The sequence below is a fragment of the Dermacentor variabilis genome, chromosome 1 (assembly GCF_050947875.1).
Source record: "Dermacentor variabilis isolate Ectoservices chromosome 1, ASM5094787v1, whole genome shotgun sequence".
NCBI lineage: Eukaryota > Metazoa > Arthropoda > Arachnida > Ixodida > Ixodidae > Dermacentor > Dermacentor variabilis.
In genome coordinates this window covers 44,062,229-44,087,968 of record NC_134568.1, presented here as the reverse complement: position 1 = coordinate 44,087,968, position 25,740 = coordinate 44,062,229, and the positions used below count along the sequence as shown (strand labels likewise).

General features: G+C 44.2%; 1 protein-coding gene across 1 annotated transcript in view; it reads right to left on the bottom strand.

The window, feature by feature from the left end:
* Positions 1-25,740, bottom strand: part of LOC142572723 (uncharacterized) — a 55,093-nt gene that overhangs the window by 11,189 nt on the left and 18,164 nt on the right. Inside the window, exons 2-4 of the mRNA XM_075682065.1 lie at positions 13,451-13,662; positions 11,094-11,205; positions 2,775-2,954 (exon numbers count right to left, since the gene is read on the bottom strand). Coding sequence (XP_075538180.1) covers positions 2,775-2,954; positions 11,094-11,205; positions 13,451-13,662 — 504 coding nt within the window. The remainder of the gene's footprint in view (positions 1-2,774; positions 2,955-11,093; positions 11,206-13,450; positions 13,663-25,740) is intronic.

Below are 25,740 nucleotides of genomic sequence, written 5' to 3'. Positions count from 1 at the left end.
AAATGAAATGCACACGCATGGGTTCACATGTGACGAGCGCTGTCTGTATAAATTAGAAACGAAGACATAGGTAGCTTGGGGAGAAGCCCACTACAAGTTTTCTGCCTGATGTTTGCCCCCTATTGCTGAAAAACTTTCCGCAAAATATTTTCAGGCGATTAGTATTTTTGCCTACTTCATCCGTTTAGAGCCTGCCTGCCTACCTGCATATCTGTCTGTCTGTCTGTCTGTCTGTCTGTCTGTCTGTCTGTCTGTCTGTCTGTCTGTCTGTCTGTCTGTCTGTCTGTCTGTCTGTCTGTCTGTCTGTCAGTCTGTCAGTCTGTCAGTCTGTCTGTCTGTCTGTCTGTCTGCCTTGCGCCGACCCAGATGGCCATTTTGTTCGCCAGTTTAGGCCACAAGCTGTGTGCGTGTGTGGTCATGATACCATCGTGTTCGTTGCATCGTTGCCATTGCACCTTTCTCATCCGACTCGCATCGTGGCGTTGGTGTCAAGCAATCGTCGAGATATAGTCGTCCTGCATTCGTTGTCACGCCGTCGTGATGTCATCATCGTTGTTCTATCGCAGCCACTACAGCTTCGTCATCCGGTTCTCGTCATGCCATCGTCGTCACGTCATCGTCATCATACAAGCTTCGTGATGCAGTCATCGTCGCGCCATTGTTGTCCTGCACTCTGTAATCGCCGTTGCCCGCGTATGGTTGCCATGTCATCGTCGTTTATGCGTCGTCGTCATACAGTCGCTGTCATGCCGTCATCGTAATGCCTTCGTGCTCATTCCATCGTCGTCAGTGTAACTGCTTCATCCGACTTTCGTCATGCCACTGTTGTCACCCCATCGTCGTCACACAGACTTCGTCAATCCACCGTCCTCACCCTGTCGTTTACCATCGCGATCACTTCAGTAGCGTAATCACATTGTCATAATGCCGTCGTCGTCATACCGCCTTCATCATTTCATCGACGTCAGTCCTTCTTCGTCACTCTATCCTATTTTTGCTGTTGTGATTCCATCGTTACTATGCCACCGCTGTCGCATCATCGTTGTCATTCAGTCGTCGTCAGACACTCGCTATCATGTATGTCTCGTCCGGCAGTCATGTCGTGACATGGTCGTCATACAAGCTCCGTGGTACAGTCGTCATGGTGCCATTGTCATCATACACTTGTCATCCCACTGTCCTCATACCATTTTCATCCTATCACCGTCATCGTGTAGTCGTCGTACAGACGTTGTCATGTATTCGTTCTCATACTGACGTCGCGATGCCGTCCCGGTCGTTTAATCGTCGTAGTTCAATGTCCTACATCCGACTCTCGTCGTGCTGTCGCCTTCACACCGGCTTTCTCAAACCGACGACGTCATATATTCTTTGACATTGTGTCGTAATCCTGCCGTCGTCATTCAGTCGTGATTATGCCGCCGTTGTCATATCATAGTGGTCAGTGCGTCGTCGTCAGACTATCTTTATTATGCATCCGTTGTCATACCTTCGTCGTCATTCCAGCTTCGTCACCCGGTTGTCGTAATACCATCGCTGTCATACAATCATCGTCGTCCCATTGCCCTTATGTCGTCATCACGCTGTCATCGTTATGCGATGGTCATCATTTAAGCATCGTCATCTCATTGTCGTCATGCCGTCGTCGTAATACTGCCTCTGTCGTTTCTTCGACGTGATTTCATCTCGCGTCGTCGTGATTGCGTCGGAATCATGCTGTCCTTGTCATGCTGCCATGGTCATGGGTGTGGTTCGCCAGTGAGTGCCATAGCAAAGTGGTACGTTGTCGTTAGCCTTAAAGCAACAGAAGGCTCCCAATAACTACTGCAGTTGTTAAATAAACGGGACTTCGGAAATATGGTGTATCGCTACAATGCTGGAATGCTAATCGTATTAGCATGGACAGTCATCGTGAGATGAGTATTCTGCCTGACTTTCTTTCTTTTCTTCGATTATGCTTATTCTTGATGTGTTTTGCACAGTTAGTTGTAAAAGAAAAAAAATTTGCTACCCGAGTCCAAGGACTTCGAGCCGCCACCTGAGGCCACCACAACCAAAACTGTCAGACCATTCTTTTTAATAACGTTTATTTTTTTTCTTCTTCTCCTTCGCTGATTTATACGTGCTGTCATTAAAGGGTTACTAATTACGCTAGCGGCTATGCATGTCGTTTGTGATTATAATAGGTGTCATGGTAAAAAGTTCCATAAACTGGTAGGCAGAGAGGTCTGCATGGGATAGAAATTTCTTGAGTTCTAACCCCAGCTTGCGCTACTAAATTTGCTTTTCATTTCTTGACATAATTGATGACCGGCGAGAGAAGATTTCATCGTTTTTTTTTAATGCGTTTATACCTTTGAAGTACGCCGACGTCCAAGAATGACTTTTTGGAAAGACTTCTACATCTGGCCAAAGCAACCCAACATCTGTTAAATGCTAACAAGCATGGCTTACATCTGGTCAATGCACCTTATATGGGCATTTCAAATTTAAATTTAGGATAAATATCGCTTGTGAAATTTTTGTCTCACCCTCGTGTGTGAAAGTTTTCATTTCCCGAAGCCGCTCAGTCGCAATCAGCTGTCCCATCAGTAGTTGCACTGCTCTTGTCGAAAAACGCGAAATTGTCTAACAGACTATTTTGCAAATAGGTCACTGTTTGCGAGTAAACCGCAATGAAATCTCAGACAGGATATTGTTTACAATGCATTCATTGCTAATGAGACATGCGACCTTGAAACTATGCGAAAAAAAATAAGCAATAATGATCTTACATATGTTTTCGTTGAGTGTGGCGTATGAATGGCCCAGACATATCCAGAACATGCCCAGAAAACGAAGACCATGCATAAACTTGTAGCAGCGTGTCTCCGAATTGTCATCTTTGTTGACGGCCAGGAGCAGTTTGCTGTTCCTCACGACCGAAAAGGCAGTGACACACTTGTAGTAAATGGCTGGAAGATGAAGAAAATACAGATTTAGAAAATATATTCCGCCCGCTAATTCTTGCTATATACATAAAACTTGCCTATAACATAGACCATTAAGAATAATGTCACTGCATTGCAAGGTATACTGGCACGGGAAAGAAGTCACTTCTGCTCATTTGAATGCTCACAAAACGTGATCGAAGCATCTCGCGGCGGCGTGAGCGACAAGCATTTCAGCGGGGAAAGGCGATGGTTTGCTCGGCCGATGAAGGTGGCTTCCAAATTACTTTCGCACTTTACAGGGTGATAATTTCTAGGTTTCATTGAATTAAAAAAATAACCTGTTGCAGATAACGTAATTGTAAACCCGCAGACAACTTTTTGTGGCTATGAAGGGAATGCTACGGGTGCGTGGCAGCTGTACATCTGTTACCGCACCAAGTAGTCTTGGAGCGTCCGACAGTGCTTTTGATTGCTCGGAACAGAGGCTAAATCGACGCAGCTTATCCATGAAATTAATTTCAAGTGGATACGTCTTGCAAGCTCACTGGCTACCATTCGTAAATTGCAATTTGTGCCGTAAAGTGATTAATTGAGAAGTTAAGTATTGAACATTGCGGAGTGTGCGTGTAGGCCAGTTGATTCATGATGCCTCGTGTTGTCCCTTTCTTCAAGTCTTATGTATTCTCTGCGGTAACTTTCCAAATCATAACTATTGAATTTTTGTTATATATTTGATTATATGTTTCCATTTCTCGTGATAGCAAAGTCCGCCTCTTCGGATAATCGAGCTCAAGGACAAGAATTTTGCTATCTGCCACACGCAATTTCTTAATATTCTGTCAAACTTAAAAATGACCACCCTGCATGTACATATGCCGCTTAAGCAATGGTACACCAGTTATGAACGCGAGACGTCTCAAGGCTCCTACAAGTGGAAATCAAGAAATACCAGGAACTGAACCCACCTAAATGGGCGGAATTGGGATGTGTGCTACATTAGATTTTTAAAGATGCGTTCCAAAAGAAGGTACAAAAGTACCCTCCATACGCACTAACTATGCGCCTAAGAGAGACTTCGTAATGTAGCGCTACGGATTCATTTTGATGCCATGTCGTTTTCTAGCTCACAACCAAGCCCAGGAAACAACGTGATTTTGCACACAACCCACAAACAGTACAACCAAAACAACCACGAATTCAACTTTAGGCTCCATGTGCAATAACAGAACAACGTAGCAACTGATTGGAAGGCTCAACTGTGGAATTTCGTCTATCCAAATCCCATACGTAATACATTGCGGAGTCTGTCTATCTATCAAGATTACGCTCATCATTTACCTCTCAATCGCCCGTGCACCAGTCTTTAGCTGACTCTGAATCCTATTCGTCGATGATCGAGGCTGAATGCAGTGAATATACACAAGGAACTCGCGCACGTTATTCGTCACGCAGAGGGAGGGCTTTTTGTGGAAACACCCAGTGCTGATAGTTGATTATGTCGCCCAAGCCAAACCCGGATTTTACAGCGAAGCTGTATACCTCTACCCTCCAAGGAAATTTTCGTGTCGTAAGCCAAAAACTCCCCATACGTGGGCCGATACCGAAGATGGCGCAATGCTGGGCCGACCCGCGGCGGAGGTGAAGCAGGCGTTAAGCACTCCCCATACGTGGGCCGATCCCGAAGATAATGCAATGCCGGGAAGACCCGCGGTGGAGGTGCAGCTCGTCATTAAGGGGGCCCACATACAGAGCTTCACTGGTCATCCTTCTTCACAGAGTGGAATGGCACTCAGTTTTTTTTTTCGTAGCATGTAAATACGAACACGAACTAGGGTGGCCTGTTTGTCATGCGTTTACAGACATTTGTCGTCTATCACGCCATAGTTCACCGATCTTGCTTCGCACCCTAAGTTACCTGGTAAACAAGATGGTGGGGGGGCCTTTGATTGGAAGTTGGGGAATAACGCATTGTTATGAAGTTTTTAGAAAGGAAAGGCCCAAAACCAACTGAAACTCACGCTATACTTCATGCGCAGCATTCTGACTGTACTTTAAGCTGCCACATTATATTTTAATGGTGAAAACTGTTTAAAAACGACCGGCAGTCAGTGAAAGACAATGCCGGACGACGTGGCTCCGCGTCCATCGCTGCAGTTCCCAGAAAAAGCTAGAAAGTTGAGAGTTTGATTCTTGAAAGCCACCGAGAAAAGTTTTGACAGTTCGGGGAACAGTTGCCATCTCTGCCAGGGGACACTCCGCTCTGTCATCATTGACGAGCACCCAATTCGCTGCAATGTCTGCACACGCTGAGTGCCAAGACAACTGTTCGCCTTCGACCACGACAGGACAGTGCAATTTTGAATCGAACTCAAAAAGCGCTATGATAGGGAAGGCAGGAGTTTGTTTCGCTTAAGTATCAGCTGCGAAGAGACATAGATGCACCATTTCAAACCATAATGAAGAAAGGGCGTTCAAACAATGGAACCATATGGATTGCCCAACAACAACGTTTCGAGCCACTCAGTCTGCAGGAAAACTCATGGCTGGGATGAATGCGGCATCATTTATGTTCTTTTTCTCCACATGGGTGAGATCCTAAACAGTGACTACTAGTGTGAAGTTCTCCAATGCGTACACAGTGCACTCAGAAATAGCTTCGTTTGATTCAGGGCAATGTGCGCCCGCGTACAAGGTACCTCACAATGTGCACTTTATGGAATCTCGGCTCTGTTCCTTTCGCCATACAGTCCCGATCTCACGCCAAATGACTATCATTTGTTTGAACCACTGAATTATATTCCGGTAGGCCAACATTTCAGTAGCAACGACAAAATCATGTAAGCTGACCATTCATGGTGGCGCCCAAAGGACAATATTGAATTTGAAAATTATGTATCTTTTTCTGCATGACCACAAGATTCAAACAATGATGGCTGTCAAATGAATGTCTGTGATTAGTGCGTTGCTGTGTCACATGACTTTTACCTGTATACTGTAACTATGCTGTTTTCTGCTACTGATCCGTGTTTTCACCACTTCTATTTTTGTTTATTGTATCAATTTATTTGTTAGTTTTCTTTCTATTATGGCCGCTCTGCTTTGTAGACGGACTGCAGTATATTCTAGATAAGTTATAAATATCTTTCTTGGGCTGCTGGCATCCATGGGCGGCCAAAACGCTGCAATAAGGACGTTATTTTCAACGGGGATTACTACGAGAAATTTTATAACATCCACAAGTCTAAACATGTATCGTAATTTTGACCAAACAAAGGCCCGTGTTTGACTTGAGCGCCCCTTCGTTTAGGAGAATCTGGCTTGACAAAATTGAATGACTAACAATTCGTATATCTACTCGACTCTGCTTATCTAGACTCTGATTCAACGAAGTAAACCACATCGCTAATGCTGGAAATTACATTATCAATCATATCGCTAACTGCAGGCCTTTGTTTTGCTCTAGAGTGATCCGCCGGGAACAGCGTATTTAACGACAAGTCACATTTGTTTTGTTTCCAGCAGCATACCTTTTCATTGCGTCAAGGACTTTAAACTTCCATGTTGCAGAGAACATCAGCTACAACTGATTCAAACGAAATTACTCGGAAGCTGCACTGCATGGGCGAGCTCTCGGGAGATCTCTTAAGAGTAGCGACAGCTGGTTTGTCAAAAAACGGTCTAATGATGCATACACATAGGCACTGTACTGTCCTTGAAGCTCTCGTAATTGTGGTTCGCTGGACGTTTACCGAAATATAAAAACGTGCTCGTTAAGTACCGTAGTCCATTTATTAAAGTTAGTTCAAGCAGGACAAACCTGTGCGGATTTTCTGCTTGTCCGAGTTGTTGCTTTTGTTGGGGAGAACAGAGAAGAAACAACACAATTTTCTTTCAAACTGCTGTCTTCTTAACTTGAAGATCCGGCATTGGCTTAATAGGTTAGCAATGTGCAACTTCGTATTGTCGAACACCACGGCAAATAACGGCGGGCACCCAGCATACCAGCAATATTCCTTTCTTTCAGTGCACATACTACTTCAATGAAGAGCACAAGGCACCTGCTGCACTAGGTTTATAACAGCAAGAAAATCAGGGACGCTTTACTCACCACTCTGTCTTTTGGTATCCCAGTTTTTAGTCAAAAGATCAAAGATTGTTGCGCCAGCAATAACTGCTGCGAGGACCACCAAAAATGCACTGAAAGGGCGTATAAACAGTGCCGTTAGGAAAGTTCTGTAGCATACCCGACAGGGTTCTCAACTTATTCTTCAATGTTTCGATAACGGTCAGTCCTTACCTCGGTCAAAATGAAAGGTTAGTGCCTGGATTTAGTTAGGCTGCCAGTCTTGCTGTTAGTACTTACATAATCCAGACTTGATGGCTTTTTATCGCTTCTTTTTGATTTGTCACGCAGTCCTTGACGGTAATTCTCAATGGATTTGCGACCACTGCGAATTTTAAGAGAATAGCATAATGACAGGACACAAATATTTATCAGGTTGTGCTTATTAAGGAATAAACTTTTTTGTCTAAATCACTCCAGTAAGTTTTCTTTATAATTTCGCATGAACATGTACCCAAATTTGAGAGTCTACCCTATTCCTTCGTAAATACCCTGGTCCATCTAACCAACTCTCTAGACGCCGCTTTCGATATCCTAGGAACGCCTCCGTCACTTAAGTTTACTGAAACGTCATCTTAAAATACCTGACGTTGGTCAAAACTCACTAAGTGTGCCAGGGCTTTTAATGTTGTACATGACGCTGCGCAGATATCCTCTTTTAATTGCCGATAAGACACGCATGTAGTTAAACATGACATATTAGGCCAGATGAAAATGACGATCCATTGACTCGGCCTTTAGACATAACACATACGAAGGACATCAGGGGTGGTGACAGCTATTCGTGGAAGGGAGCGGGGGAAGTTGCCGAAATGTCCTTTCCGTACTACTGTGGCACTTGTTCAGGATGTATACATAGATGTTCATTAAGAACCCTGGGTGGACATAAAGGGGGTGAAATGGAATTTATCTTCCATTTAGCCATACAATTCAAGTTATGTCATGTTGTTGAGGTTCTTCAAACTGTTTGATGTACCGAATCAAGCTGCGAAAGGCGGTAGGCGCATACTCAGAAGATGCATCGATCATTTGGTCATTGACTGCGCTTGCATACAGGTAAAGCACACAGTGCAACGGCGACAATTTCTTAACGGAGTGGTAGGTTGAAATGAAGAGTTAGCGATGTTAATAACTACAGGCACGCCAAATCGTTTTACACTAAGGTCCATGTGCACGTTCTAAAGCAAATTTATGACCATGAGCACATCCTAAAAAATGTAGAAAAATGTCCCAATAAAGCACGACATGGACAATGCTCTCAGTCGTTCAATGCGACTGGAAATTATTTTCGCGACTGCTGTTCAGGAAGAACTTGTGGAGCCTACAGTTATAAAAAGCTGGATAGCAGTAGCGGTGATTGCCCAAATGGCCAATAAAATAACCTAAAGACATTGAAATTTGCATGATGGCGACACCCCTCATTTTCTATAATAGTAATGGCCATATCGTAGCTTCTACTACATGCCATTGGCATGGTTTTAGCTGCAAAAAGTAGCTGTTCGGAAGCCATGTAAGCGAATAGGGTGGCATTGGCTTGTAAAATCAAACAATGCAACGCGATGTAGGAGAACATCAGCAGACCTAAATGAGTATTAAGGGTTTCGTAAAGAGTGCGTATATATTTCCGAGTGTTTATCTCTAAACATATATTTACAGATTAAAGTAACGGGTGCACTGCTGGATGCGTGGATAGTGCATGAATGACCTAATTAATACATGCGTAACTCAGCATATCGGTGCACAGACAACGTAATGAGCGCCTAGCTCTACGCATTGAAATATGAAATACTTCCATGACCACGTGATGACACATACACCGTCGCAGTTATAGCTATCCGTGCATCCAGGCATAAAGTGCGCTTTTTTTAGATATCGACCTTTTACGTGACACGTTCAGAAATACATCATATACGTATAGTGAATAACATACAGTACCTTGCTACTTAAAAAACGAGTTCCGATGCCGTACGCACTTTCATGTAGCGGTTTTTCATTCCTTGTTCTTATTCATCAGCACAGAAGATGCCTCAGACAATGGTTCGCAACTATGATCTTTATTTACCCTGACAATAACAATGTGTCTTAAGAGGAAGTTATCTATATATATATATATATATATATATATATATATATACACTAGTGAACGGAGAAATCGTCTTCTCAGCAAGTACTACGCCGATTTTAATAATACTTGTTGCATTTAACATAATAAAGAGTTTTAGAATAGGGGACCCAATAGTTTGGGGCCCCAAAGAGCTTTGCGGGTGGTAGCATTGGGCCACGCAGGAGTGAAGAGTTTTAGAACAGGGCTTTGCGTTTATCGAAAGCGTCTTGCGCTGACAGCGCCACTACGGAGTCAAAGAAAAGCTATTAGGAACGATTACATAAAATTGACCATTTTATTATAGCAATAGTAATTGTGACTTGCCAGTATCCGCGTTTAATTACGATTTAGAGGTTATTCTCTAAGCAGCAAACAATTAGATGCGCTTGGTTTTGAGCAAACCAACTTTACGTGCCTTCACCAGCCAAGCTAAGCCGTGTTATGCCTACGAGCCATAAAATCCACAATCGAATCCGGAATCAGCGGCGTCTAATGAATCAATATTCATATCGCATGCTAGTTGAGGGAAAACGACAACCGCAGTCACTTCCCCTAGCTTGCGAACTTCACGACTTACCACGAATCGATCCCAGTTTGGTGCTAGGTTAGAGCCGTCGCTTCGATCCATGACTGCCGCCATGTTTGTTGACGCAAAGCTTTTGGGACCGCTATTTGGGCTCCCGCTAAATCGGTGAAATAGAGTTCCCAACGCAAAACCCAAACGCAGTTTGCGTCTGACGCATGCGCAGTGGCTCCGACGCTATTTCTTTGGGACCCAAAATGTTTGGGGCCCCTATTCTAAAACACTATAGTAAGGCAAAATACAGTATTGGCGGAATGCATCTTTTATTAATTAGAGCATCAAAAAAAAAAGATTAAAAAGTGCAAAAAAGAAATGACCTCGCGCATAACGTTTACAACTTCGTAACTAAGTAACAAAAACGATATCGCAATTCTGTAAACTGCACCTAATCCTACATCTAATGCGAACAAAATCACTGTATTATGCACTGCTCTGAAATATACCACCAATTCGCGAGCAGTCGTAGCGGAAAAGTCTCGCAAACATTGTTAGAAGTTCTTGTAAGTTGTAAATTCATGTATTACATTTGTCTGCTTGAGGTGCTCTAACAGATGCACTTTAGAAAATTGCGATACCTGCTATTGGCGTAGAGTATGACATTCTAAACTTGGTGCCTCTTTTGTTAGCTTAGCCACACTCGACAATTTTTTTGCGGAATATTCGATGTCACAAATCAATATTCGGCTTCCTAGAGTTCCTAACATTTAACTTTCTTTCTCATATGCAACAGCTATCATTCATATCTCTGCAGCGGTTTTCTCAGTAAAGCATTCTTGCGTTTTAGATATACTTGAATGGGAAAATTGTTGTTGGCGCCGAGCTACAGCTTCCTTCTAAAGATATTTTGTGGACATCAGATAGAATGATGCACTGTCTGCAGTCTGCTTTAACTTAATTAAGCGATGCAGTGCACATAAAATTCATAACAGAAGAACACGACAGCCCACACGACGCAGCGACGTAAAGTTGGACATAAAGTTGCCTGCCTGTAATGCCACCAATGAAGTTTTTCTTTCTGTTCTTACGTAAGCCAGAATTAGCTGATAATCATTTTCACTCTTTGGATTCGACAACTATCAATATTGCACAGCGTATTGCTGCATTTTTCCGTCATATAGTGATATCCGTCGTAGCATAATTACGCAAAAATGTCGGTTTGCTGCATTTTATCCGACAACATTGAGGTGTCTCAGTGCACAAACATTGACTGAAGTACGCGCACGCAAAACAAATTTCCGACATAACAAAGTCAGGTGATATAGAATAATTTCGGGGGCCATAGCAATGAGCCCTCAGGAAAAGTTATCAAAGGAACCCCTCGAGAATACTGCACATATGCGTGGAACTCACGAGTGCGAGCGATGTTGGCTAGGTCTTCCTCATTGCAAGCGTTGATGAAGCACACGCCAAGTCGAATACCGGGAGAACGCTCCTCCGTCGCGATGGACTTGAAGCTCCATGCCTGAGATGTAAAAATATAGTGCAGAAATCGTGGTAGAAAATACTAAGAAAAAAAAAACTAGCCCAGACGAAAAAAAAAACGAAAAAAATATAGAAAGCAGACGGCGTGGAGGCTTACAGCCTCACCGCCATGCCTATCCCACCGATTACGGCATTACATAGAGTCATAGTACTAACAATAGACAGGCAATACATTAAAGAAGGGAAATACGTTGTTGCGAAACGTTTGCTACGCATAATAGTCTGCTGAATCTTTTTTTAAGTTCAGACTCAACTTCAACGAAATCAAAGACCACCTGTCGGAAACAAAACAGTTTGAGAATGTGCAAATGAATGTGAATCTGAATGTGTGCCGGAAACAAAACAGAATGAGTAAGTGCAAACGCACATACTCATTCGCACGCATATACAGGCACGCATACGTGCGCGCACACAAACACAGCGACACACAAACCTACACTCACACTCACTCACGCGCACGTACATGTGCGCCTACACACGCAAACACAAACCCACACACGCGCGCACGGACACACAAACATTACACACACACACGTACACGCATGCACACGCGCGCAAACATACACACACAGAGCGCGCATGCACACAAACACACACGTAGGCGCACGCCTGTGCACAAATGCCAACACACACACATGCACCCACATAACATAACCAGCTTCATCCAGCAAGTAGGCAAGCCTGATGTAGTGCCATGTGTACATAAGCTATCCCTCCACATTAAAGAAGTATCTAAAAGGTACAGTGTGCCATTTGTCATCTCGGCTCCACGCAAGTTGGTTAGGCTGTGTCCCCGCATCAGCTGGGTTGAGAAGCTTGGATGCCAGAAGAATAACTTGAAATGCGTGACTGGTGCTGTGTATAAAAAGCCGCTATCATGTGGCAACGCTTAAGTAGGTCAACCTGGACGCTTTGTCAATAACCGAGCACCGAAGGATGAATTATCAGTGAAGGACAAAGATAATGCGTGAGTGAGTCACTGCTTCACAAGATCAAGATACTGAGCAGGATTAGCGATACGTTGGCACGAGACTTGTTGGGGGCCTTTCATAATAATAAAAGAGGGACGAACTGCATCAGCAATCCTACTCTTTATCTTTTTTGGGAAGGAGTTCCAGCTGTATGACACGTTGCGGTGGTTTCTTGACGTGAGTGCTGCACGCATGCAACTCTGTTGTATTATTTCGACTTCGTTCTCAGAACAAGCAGCTCATGTTTAGAACAAACTCTCTTCTTTCCTACTCTCTGATATTTAAGTATTTGTTTGTTAGTCGTGCTAAGATGCATCCTCTTCTGCCTCAGAGGCCGTTGCTGCCATTACTGCCTCGCTCAATGTGCACAGCTGCACTATTAACGCAAACGCGTTGTTAAGAGTTCCATGTTGCAGAAAATCCGGCATCGGCGTCCTACGTCCGGCGTCGGCGTCAGCAAAAATCATTCCGAACCGCAAACCCTACCACGGAAAGCCAACCACACAGACATTCCGTGTAGCTCAAGAAATAGACTGAACTAATGGAATTTCTCTAAGTAAAATACGTCACAATATCGTAAAGTATGACTTACACACAACCTAGAGGCATGATACCGTCGCATTGTAATTTTAATACACGAGAAAACGTAATTCTGTTGCGCGGAAACTCCAACAAACCCTTTTCCATCGTTTCTACCATTCATAGATGGGCCATCGCGTCCGCCATTCGCGGGCGCAGGCGCGCAGAAATCTTGGTGGCCATGAAGCTGCGCGCCCGGTTCCTTGCAACACCTCGAGATGGCGCTTGCCTCCGCCTCATCGGGGTCCACGCAACAGGCTACGTTTCTACCAGAAAGCTCGCTTTCGTGTACAACGTTCGGCGTCAACGTTTCCTGATAAACATTACGGTTAAATAAGCTGCAGTTGCCGGGAAGCGTGAGAAGCAGTCAGGAATCTTTGAATGCTATCCCGTTCCACTCGTTCCCGTTACCGTTAAAGGCGACGCTTAGGCGTCTTTCAAATTTTTTTGGTGGCAGATGGAAGCAATCAGCGTTCAACGTTCCCAGGTGGTTTCTCGTCCTGTATTCGCCAACAACAATGCTGCTTAGCTTGAGGAGTTGGATGAAAACGCGATAATTTAGTGTGGCGCTGCCGATGGCTACTGACCAGTCTCCAAAATTGTATTTTGGCTATGGCGAGAGCCAAGATAGCGATGAAGGCGAGCGCATTAAAACACAAGCACCGACGCACTTACCCTTCTGTGGGAATAGGCAAAGGCTGGTAACAAGGCTTCAGACATTGAATCGTCAAGGTCTATTGAGATGTGCACGTCGCAGTACTGGGCACGCACTTTCTCTGTGCCGTATTCGTCTCGTACCACGGTCTCAATGCACTCATCGTAGGCACCCAGGTCGGACGCAGTAGCCTGGAAGAAGCCGGTCGGGTACTTGGCCGTTGCGTCGACTACTGCGCATAGAAAGGAAGGTAAATAAACGTAGGCGCATGAGCTTGCTACAAACTATGCGGCTACATAGAAGGAATACGTGACACAAATTGCAGCTTCACACAATGATCGCAGTCTGGCCACTTATTTAAGGGCAACGCTGATATAAGTGGTTGCATAAACTACGCCGTCGCCAAGAGTCAAAGTACAAAGAATTGAGTTTCTACGTCGCTTTCTCAGTCCCGCCCGTAACTTTGGCGGCTGAGGTTAGCTTGAACGACCAATTTTGTTGGTAAGCCAGAATACAAAAATGAAGGTAGAACTCATCTCACGATGACTGTCGGTTGTAATAAGATTATAGCATTCGATAATTGTAGCGACTCACCGTATTTCTGAAGTAACATTTATTTAGCAACTGTAGTGGTAAGCCTCAGACTTCATCCATGACCTCACCCATGACCATGGCAGCATGACGAGGACTTCAGGACGCCGATGGAGTGACGATAATGGAATGATGTCAAAAAAACGACAGAGGGGTATGCCAAAGATGGCATGACGACAACAAAATGACAATGCTTAAATGATGATGATGGCATAACGACGACAGCATGATGATGGCATGAAGACAATATGAGGACGGCGAGTGTGCGGTGATGATGGTATTGTGACAACCGGGTGACAATGCTAGAAGGACGACGATGGCACGACCACAATAACGTGGCGACGATGGTATGACAATGGGGGCCTGATAAAAACTGCCTGATGGCGACCCACTAACCATGATGTCATGACAATAGCCACATAATCAAGAACGAATGACGACACCGTGATTACAATACAATGACGAAGACGGCATCGATGGATCAACGAATTTGGTATGACATCGCTGGCATGACGAGATTTGGATGTCGAGCATCGAATTACGATGAAGGAACGTCCGCGACACCGTCAGGGCAACGCTATGAATACGAATGCGTGACGAAGGCTGTATGACGACGATGCAATCACGACGATGGCATGAAAATGGTATGAGGAGAATGGGATCACGACGTGTGCATGGCGACAGTGACCTAACGACGTCTTTGTAATTGAGCCTGTATGACGAAGATGTCATCACACGGTGGCATGACGACGACGGATAGACGATAGCGACTGTCTGACGATGACATAATGACGATGATGACGCGACACTGGTTGTATAGTCACGATTGAATGACAGCAGCGTAAATATGATACAAGAACGAAGGATTAACGTCCATGGCAGAACGAAGGCGGTATGACGCCGATGGCATGACGACAATGCGATGATGTTACTGAAGGTCGTAACTATGCAAGATTTTCCTCTAACAACAATTTTTGCTCCCTAGAATAAACACCAATGATCGAATGTTTACTGGCCTTTTTACGGCCATTAAAACTAGAATAACCTAGCCCTTATTAAAGCCTGCTGCACAACATTAACATTCAAGGGAGATACGAAAAAATATTTACTAACCACACTACTGGCTATCGACTCATTACTATGAGCATATATTGTATACAAATTTATTTTACACTTTTCGTTGCTTCTGTATTGCCCAATGTATTGCTTTTATTCTCTATTTCCCATTGCCTTCCTTATTTTTCTTTTCTTTGAGAGTTGAAGTTTTCCGTTGCATCACATATATTTGACTTGTACTTCGCATATTGTAAGCACATTTGTGTTTCTAATTATCTGCTTTGTTAGCCTCGTGTTGTTTGACATGTGCGATTCCTATGTTTCTTTAATGTCTCAATTATTACATTTTTATTCACTGATACGCATCATTTATTTCATTTGCTTATTTGATTTCTACTTTAATTATTGTGAGCGCCTTTCTTGTATTTAATAATCTACTTCACTAACTTCGTGTAATCTGATGTCTGTCACTGCTATGTCGTCATAATGTATTAATTACTATATTGTTAAATTACTAATAGGAGGTCCCCCTGACAGTTTTTGTAACTCCGGGATTTCCTCCTGTACTAATGATGAGGGATGAAATAAATAAATTTTAACAAAATAAACAAAGTAAAAGAAATCTTGGCGTTCGTAGAACGACAGAATGACGACAATGGTACCACGACTACTGTGCGACGAAGATGGAGGGACGGCTACGGTATGACGAAAGTTGGATGACAAAGTTACACTGACGACGACGCTATGACAGTGAATGCATGACGACTGCTGTATGATGACAACTCAACGACAACGATGGCATAACAGCTGTGCAGGGACAGTAGGATAACGAAAAGTATCCCGAAGCCACGTGACGACGATGGCAAGAGGACCTCGGCGTGACGAGAGTGGAATCACCAAGCTTTATTGGTGACGATAGAACTACCACAACGGCATCACGACGGCGGTGTGACGACGAATGTAGGGCGACTCTATAGCGAGGACGGCCTGACAATTACGGCATGGCAAGAGTCGAATGATAATCTTTGATATGACGACGATTCAACGCTAAGCATAGTATCGCGACCACATCGGCCACGAGCACATACCTAGGGGCCCTAGATTCAGCTACTAGGTAACTTGGGTCACTGGGTCGGTGCAGAAGGTGTGACGACGGTGGCATGAGGAGCCGGATCTCGAAGCTGGAACAAGGACGATGGAACGACCACAACGGCATCACGACCACGAGCCCATACCTTGTGCCCCAAGCTAGTAGAGAACTTGGGCCACTGGTTTGGCGTAAGAGCTTAGATAGATAGATAGATAGATAGATAGATAGATAGATAGATAGATAGATAGATAGATAGATAGATAGATAGATAGATAGATAGATAGATAGATAGATAGATAGATAGATAGATAGATAGATAGATAGATAGACGAGACTTTTTACCGCTTGGTAGCTACACCGCGATGGCAGTTACACCACCAAAGAGAAAATAGCATTAAAATAACCCACAAAAACACAAAATAGAACTTTAGGTGTAATGCAGAACAACCATGCTGAAACACACAATTTTTGTTAAATTGAAACATAAAAAATTTGATAAATAACAGGAAAATAAAAAGAAACTGAAAACAGAGCTTTATAGAAACTTTCTCGCAAGGAAGCTGCGAGAAAATTTCTGTTTTCTATTAAGAAAATATTTTTTTACAGTGGGGGCTTGCTCAATATATTCATAATGGTGTTACCTTAACCATGCCATTTAGCCGCTTACGATACTTCAACTCTCGAAGGCAATGACCTGTTTCTAATTTTACTGCACTAATTTTCAATAAAATAGGCCTTATGTTTGTCATGAACATTCCTTTGGATCACTGAACTTTTTCTACGATGCATTATGAAGGGCTCTTTTCTGAGCCAACACTTACGCGTTCCTAACTTTGCTTACTTCCAAAAATTGAATGCATATTCATTAAGAAGTTCGCCCACTAACATTTCCCCAAAACCGGTGCCTGCTTATAGCGGTGACCGTCATATCAGCAAATATTGCCAACTAATGAGCTTTTTCTACCAGCAAACCCTTTGTGAACTCCTTACATATGTTTGTGTTATTTTACTTAAACTCTTACTGCATAGATAATCTGAGAGGCATCAGTCTAACATGGCATGCATAGACAGGCAGAATACGTAGAGTTGCAGTGCACTCACTTCTCAAAGCCCAAGGCTCGAGCTCCTGGATTGCTCGTGTAAACTGCAGCAAGCCGAAGGTGCAGTCAGTAGATATGTCAGCTCGTAGAAGTTTCCGCGTGAATTCACTACCTCCTGTAGACATGAGCTGTTTTATCCCGGTCCGGATACCATCGATGAACTGTGATCCCTTCGGTGGCTGATTCGTCGTTGGTGTCATTGACGATGAAGTGGAATTCGCTGCAGTGAACTCTGTGGACCTATTGTCCATGAGGCCTCTGGTGCTCGACGTTGTTGTTGAGGGAGTTGCATTCACTTCGTCCGTAGTCATCGCTTGGGACCATTCGGAGTTCATTGCCTTTGACGAATTCGGCGTGGCTACCCTAACGCTATTGCTCTCTGTTTCTTGGACTGCGTGTTCGTAAGAGCTTTCCGTCGACTCGGCCGTCGTGTAGTTTGAAGTGATTCCTGTATCCAGGCTTGCCAGTGAGGGGGTAGACATGGGCAGGCGCGATTTATCAGTCGTTTCTGAAGAATTCGTTCCTTGGAATGCTGTGGATAAACTTGGCATGGTCGTTTGGACATTGTCAGGAAGTTTTAACGGTGTCCAGACGCTGGTAGATGTCGTTCTCTGTCCACAACACACTGACACTAAGAGGAGCAACAAACTGCTATAGGACAGTCTATGGATGGCTATTATTTGAGGTGGCATTGCCTCCTCAGTGGCCAATTTATGTGCACGTAAACAGGAGCTGCACTAGAGTGTCTAATTCTTCTTGGTGTTGGCAGACCAGTACTTAAGCAGATTATGCAACACTAGAGTAAATCACGTGACTCACTGCGGGGCCGTATAGTATGACTCGTACGCTGATTATCATTAAAAGGCGGTGCCTAAAATCGCCAAAAGTGTGAATAAACAGAACACCAACGAGTGCTTCTGCATCACGTTTCGCATCACGCCTGACAAGTTATTCAACGGATTGCTGCCCTCAGCAGTCACAGGAAAACGCTTTCGCAACCGGCGCTGACCTCGCTAAGTCCTTCCTTCTTTTGTATTTTATGTTCTGGCCGTACTTTTGCAATGCGTGCGTGTTGCCGATACGTGGTGGCTTTCCCCGAAAAGAGAGAGTGAAGAGGAGGATGTTCGTTGCACCCTCTAATAACGGCAGTTGCTTTCATTGCTTTGATCTTCAAGAAAGTGCCGGGATAGTCCGAGCGAATGCTAAGAATACGAAGAGGGGACCTGAAAGGACGACGACTTGATTAAACTTGTTTCTGGGCTTGTGCGCTCATTATACTTGCAAAAATATCTGTAGGAAATTCTGTGGTCGTGGGGGAAGTCATATATCGGGCCAACTAGTAGCTGCTCTAAATACCAAGTAGGGAGCATCAGCTTTCAATAAAAACTAACAGCATTGCGTATTTATCTGTGTATTGTGGAGCTTGCATGTGTGCTCCGCTAATTCGAGAGATCAAGATAGCGGGATGAAGCAGTTCCTACAGCCAGAGTACTGTTGATTGTTTTTATCTTTATGCCACATGTGTTGTAGCTTGCTTAAATTCACGGCTTTTGACATAAATAAAATCATTTGAAATTTTGCGCAAATACGTGTCTCACAATTCTCGTCTTTGTATGTGTTGCACTGTATCTCTTTCCTAAGCACGACGACTTCTGTAGTTGGCGTAACTAAAAATAAACCGATAGGACTCACACAGCAATGCCAATTTTGCGCTTCTGACTGCTATCTTACCAAAACAATGATACATTGCAGTTTTCCAAGAATATATTATACATCTCCGGACTATTTTTATGCGTAAGCAACATGAACTAACAGTAAAAACGTGTGTGCGAAGTAAAAAAAATATCCAACAAAGGCAGGACACAGACACATGATACCGTACATTCACATAAATGTCAATGTTAGGTATTTTTCAGCAATTTTTTTTCGGCCATGATGTTAAACATTGAGAACAGCACCATCTCATGTAGCGTCGAGATCCTTACCTATAGTCATACGTAAAAGCACCTGGGTTAGTCAAGCTTTTCTAATTTTCTTGCGTGAATGCAGGCTGCAATTGAGACATGCTTAACATCGCGTTAAGTAATTTATAACTATCATAAAGTTCCTATATGCGCGTGTTTCTTGTAACGATTTTACTAAGAATTTCGGCGCATTTCATTGTTCGAACAGAGGCTCTCAAAAGCGTCTCCAAAATGCTCTCTCGACAGTAGCTACGTTCCAATGAGTGAACAGGAGCGGAAGCGCAATAATCCAATGGCGGAGCAGTTTGGCGACGCCGAGAGCAGTCGAGAGCACTTCAGTCTGCTTACCCGCCGTGGTTGCTCAGTGGCTATGGTGTTGGGCTGCTGAGCACGAGGTCGCGGGATCGAATTCCGGCCACGGCGGCCGCATGTCGATGGGGGCGAAATGCGAAAACACCCGTGTGCTTAGATTTAGGTGCAGGTTAAAGAACCCCAGGTGGTCAAAATTTCCGGAGTCCTCCACTACGGCGTGCCTCATAATCAGAAAGTGGTTTTGGCACGTAAAACCCCAAATATTATTATTATTACTTCAGTCTGCTCTCGCACAAAAAGCGGAGTGCGAAGGAAGTCGCGTGATGCAAACGCACCATATATTTTCATTTTGGTTGTGTTTCCGTCGTCTCGGTTCAGTGCGCGTCAGCAATGGTGGCTGAGAGGCGAAGTGCGTGTGCTAATCACCACGCGAAGGCAAACTTTCTATTCACGTGATACACATTCGCCCTCGCCTGTGCGCTCGGAGCGCATGGAACTCATCGAAGCGGGAGCAAGCAGCTGCTCTTTGCATCCGCTCCTGTTGTGACAATGCGTGGAATACGCCATACTACAAAATAAAATGTGACGGCTGGTCGTGTTATGAGCTCACAAAACCTACTTGCCACAGCATCTGACGTAGAATTTGGCGCTAAAACAATAGCACGGCAAAGGTCAGTATGAACTACGTGAGATCTCATGAAACGAATCGGGCCACATACTTTTGACAAGGGCGTGTTAAGGCTCAAATATTCATAGACTTCTCTCGGATTTCGCTGATACAATTTTTCAACTTGGATCATGGAGGAGTATATTGTCTGCGCCTCCCGATAGTAATCTAGTTGTCCCGTGTTCATCCCCACAACTAATGGAACGCAGTCGTTGGTTAACGCCTTGGGAGTTCCTTGCGACTTGCAGTCAAGTTTGTATTCAGTAATTCGATTAATCTATCCGAAAATTAACAATTTTCCAGTTCCTCAGAGTCCAATTTTCGGTAAAGTGGCCAATTCGCGATGTGTGCACACTGACGTTTCTTTAGTTACGTTTTAGTTCAAGACTCCACAACGTAATAGGGCGATTGTCACTTCCGTGGCAGTCAGATGCTGACCCGTCTGATAACTTGACTGTTTTCAGCGCAGGAAACCGTAGAGGTATCAGCACCTGGGTAAGGTCATCACCTAAAGCATGCGGTTTCGAAACACTCGTGAGAGTGTCTCGAGATAATGTCTCGAGACAGTGTCTCTGCACACTGTCTTGAAATGCCACCTGGCGGTGACATGATATGTCTCCTCTGAGGTGCGACTGGTGGAGTGTTTGACGCAGATTCGAAACCTCCGATTAAGTTTAAGGCTGTGAGAAAAGCGAACAGTTTTTTCACACTGGTCCTCGTCACTTGGCATAACTTTTCGTAACTTGGCGCTTTCTTTGGTTCCTTCCTCTGGGTCAGGATTAGGAGTGGATCCGTGACGCTTTTTGACACCGTCTTGGAAGACCTTTTTCAAGCGAAGTTTGTATTTGCTTACAAGTTGCGGTGGCCTTGTCGTGGTCACTAAAACATACAGTTTCTCCTGGAGCAGAGCAGCTACGGGAAAAGGGCGCTTTGATGAGTTGACAGCGGCGCTGGCACCGGAGCGTGAGTAAGCAAGGCTTGCAGCTGCATAGGCGCGCGTTCCCGCCACGCGCGCGACCAGTCAGAGCCGTTTCGCTTCCGCCCGGGAAGGAAAGGCCAGGAAAGGGTTTCGCGTGCGCTGCGCCGGCTTCGTTTCCGTTCAGTTCAGTCTCGGAAAACGGATGGGCTGGCCACGCGTAGTGCGTTCCCCCGAAGAACAGCCAGCTTTCGACGAGCGGCGGCGAGAACTCGCCCGTGAAAGGGGTCGCCGTCTGCACACCGATGCCGCCGTTGGAGCTGCCCGAGCCCAGGCAATCCGACAGCAACAAAAAGAAGATCCCGAGCTGAGGGAGCAGCAGGTCGAACAATCCGGCACCGTTACGTGTGGGTTACTTAAGTGCGACGAAGGTCAGGTGTACGCAAGACAAACTTCCCTGGCCACCATTTTCCGGTGACGGAAGGATTTTTAACTTCTCAGCAGCTGCCTTTTCAGACACGTCCCCAAATAATCATGATTGTGGAACCTTGCAACTGGCGTGACGCGGCAGTTGCTGGAGACTGCAGTCCTTGGGGATATGTAGTCCTGCACCTATTTTGCAGCGTTTCGGGCCATGACTGTGCTTATCAATGTGTTCATGCCGGCAAAAAAACTCTGACACTGGATGACGAGAAAATACTAACTTCACAGGGGGACGCGTAGACCTGTCAGAAAAGAAACTCAGAATTACAATTTAATACTTCGCTGGTTTCTTTCTCCTCAGGTGACGGCTAACTATTGTAAATCTCAAGTAGTCCAGAAAATCCGTCTTGTGATAGGCCAGTGGAACATTCTCTATGCAACCGACATTCTTCCAATACCACACAAAAATTGCGCGTCTGCGTCAGCCTCCGCCTACTATGTTTTTATTAGCAGGCTGGTGGGTTTTGCTAATACGGGGCTATGTGAAATAACGTGTAATAAGCGTGTAATAAGCTAACAAACTTGAAAGAGGTCGAAATTATTTATATTTATAATGTATAATATTTGAAGCGATTCACGTGAAATAAATAAGCTAGTTGTTCCATCGCATCACAAATCCTAAAGAGACGGTTCAGACAGTTAATTTACACCAGAAGAGATCGTAAAAGTTAGAGAACGTTCACTTTTTTTCGTAGCATACCAAATTTATCGATTTGGTTTGTCGTATTTCGTTATGCTACCACCGGTAAAGACTGCAATTTCTCTCGGATAGCGCAATGTTCAGCTCGGGTGGCTACACTGATCTAGCATGCCTTAAACGTTGGCACATGCCCTAGAGTGAGAGTTGTTTTCATTTTTCTCTTCCACTGGTATTGAGTACATTTAATTTTTTGTCAGAGTACGTGGCTGTAATTCAGTAGTGTTTTAACCTTGTATGCATAACATTGTATGCAGCACGATTCTTGGCCATGGTGGCCGCATTTCAATGGCGGTGAAATGCAAAAACGCCTGTGTCCCGTGCATTCTGGACACTTTAAAGTTAGCCTGGTGGCCAAGATTAAAAAGAAAGTAATATTACAAAACGCCAAAAAATTTAAGGGATCAAAAGTGTCTATGCGATATGGTCATTCAGAGGTGATGCTAAAAAAACGGATGTTGCTGTGGCACAGCGCTAAGAACGAAAGGCAGCAAGGAAGAAATGTAATCTTATTTCATAACAGGCTTATCGTTGATAAAGAAAGATTCTTTTTTTTTGGGGGGGGGGAGATGAATTGCTAAACAGGCGAGTAAAGGCAGCAGAGCGTCATTCAACCAAGCCGTAGACATGACCTCCCCTAGCGCTTTGTAGCAAGCAATTAAGGCCACTAAATTTTAATACCCGAAGCATTGTGAATAAAACTGAAGCTTTCTAAATACTTCTGCTGCAACATGATCCACGCATCACTGTTGTTACTGAGACTAGGTTGCACTAATAATTGCCCGATGATGATATCTTCCTCCCATCCTACACTCTTTTTCGTGAAGAAACGGGCACTAGGGGAACAGGTGTTGCGATCTTAGTTAAAAGCTGTGTCGACGCTGTTTTAATGGAAGATGTTGACGAAATTGAATGCATATGTATTAAGGTAACTTGCTGGGATCACAGTGTTATTGTATTTGGGCTGTACAGGCCACCAGATGTTACCCCAGAGTACCTTAGCACACTGAAAACTTACATGGATAAATTTGAAAGTGTGAAGGTCTAACTATTTGACGACTTGAACTTGCCTGTAATAGACTGGGAGGGTCGTGATGCTGGCATTACCACCTCAAACCATGTTAAAATAGATTTTCACATTATGCTCACGCTTGACCTGTTACGAATAGTTCACGTGCTAACGCGAGTGCGGGGTGATTCCACCTCAATATTGGATCTTGTGTTTCTTCACGGCAATTTCTCTGAACACAGTGTGGAAGTAGGACAAATTCTCTCTGATCACAACTTTGTGTGCGTTATCTTTAATCTCGTTTCAGTAACCAGCCATAAAAAACCATTACTTCGTTACTTTAAAGATTACTCTAGGGTTAACGATGCACGCTTAGTTGAACACGTGGAAACATGTCTTACCGATTTTGATGATCCAGATGGCAGCGTACTCTGAACACGGTTCAAAGAAATGTATCGTTTCTGCTTATATAATTTTGTGCCAACCAAGTGCAAAAAGATTAGCAAGCAAACACCTTGGATAACTCGCGCGCATTTTTCAGATGAAACGCAAAGTTAAGCGATTAAAAAAGTCGACAGCCACCAACGAATTTGACATATGATGCATAGAACAATCTCGCTCATCCTGTGCGCAGCTCGAGAGAGTATTACTTCAGAACTTCCTTGCCTAACTTTAATAACAGTGACCCCAGTAAAATCTGGAATTATATCAGCGAAAAAAAAACGGTATCACAAATATCAGTTGACGCAATCAATGTAATGGATCAGAGATCCATTGCCAAACATTTCAACGAATATTTTGAGAGCGTGTTTGACACTTCCATTTCAAACTGTGCATGTAACACGGCAGTCTTTTCACCTGCAGACGCACTCTTCATTTCGTGTCCTGGCGTCCAAAATCAAGAAAAGGGCTGACAGATGGAATAGCACACTGTGGTATAAAGTTTGTAAACAGGGATAAGGTGCCTCAGAAAGGCTGGCCAACGTTTCGATAGGAGGACCTATCTTCGTCAAAGGCGGTCTTGTCATTCTCGGCATGTTAGTTTTAAAGGGTTAGTGGAGTGACGTCAAGTTCGTTTGTCGTCGGTGGCCGTTGGTTATAAAGGGAGAGATTTCAGAGGTAATTAGCACTGTCGCCTGACGTCTGTGAGCGTCGTTCCCAAGACGAGAGGACAAGAGAGGGAGAGTGGGAAGGCGGGAAGAAAAGAAAGGAAAGAGGAGAGAAAACGGGGGGGGGGGTAACACCAAGAGGAAAAAAAGGGGGGAGAAAAACAAGAAAGAAAAGGAAGGGGTGCATGGGAGGGCGTTGGGGAAGGGAGACGTTGGGAACTATTCGGAGGTGTTATTGGCGGCATGTTTTTCTGGCATTAGAAGAGCCGGTCAGGCGGTCAGTGTGCCAGTAAAACAAAAGAACACCCCCCCCCCCCCATATAACCATGATTTGAAAGCGTGACTTGAGTAGCATAGCAGCAATGCGTCGAGTAATTTTGAATTAATTAAGATGACGACAACGAGTCTGGGGTGCGATGTATGGCGTATCGGGATGGCAGTGACATGGTCTTTCAAGGGACGTTAGCCCCACTAGCTCAACGTAGGTGTCGTTATGCTATACTATATAGGAAAGGCGATACCCTGTTTGGCTGAGGCGCCGAAAACGTATACTGACGTCTGGGACTTCGAATGTGTTGGTGAGGGTGTTTCAAAAAAAGATATAATAGAAAACAGACAAAAAGAAGGAAATGAGAGGGGGGAACCGAAACCGGAATAACAAGAAGGAGGGTGACGTGCGCAGAAGCGGGCGGGGGCCGGTGTACGTGGTACAAGGGGGTTATACAGTTGATATAAGCGTAAAAATATGAAAGAGTATATTGAATTGAGTAGTAGGAAGGAAAAAATTTTCGAAATGGAGGAATAGGGGAGGCTAAGAATTAAGGTTAGCTGGTGGCATAATGTGTTTTGTGTCTCGGTTGATGATACGAAAATTTCAGATTTAAGTTAGCGCTTTTAAAGATTCTAAGTTTCCACGTGCCAAATTAATTTCTGTCGGGTAAAGGCAATTAAACCTATGTATGAGGTATGATTTCGTATATTTCCTTTCGCGAGGTGAACGGAAATTTGTTTGTAGTATATACAGAGGCTTGCTTTGTCAAATATATGACCATATTCATCAAACTGGCTGGCTACTGCCTACAGATACATGGTACAAGCATGGGTCCGCCTTTCATACTAACCTACGCGAACGCATTTATGGGGATTCTAGAAACAGATTTGCTATCGCGCTGCACTGACAAGCCCCACATGTACCTAAGATACATAGACGACATATTCATAATATAGGAACATGGTCAAGACAGCCTACATAAATATGTACCATTTTTAAACTCTTTTCATCCAACAATAAAATTCACATCAGTATAATCAACTGA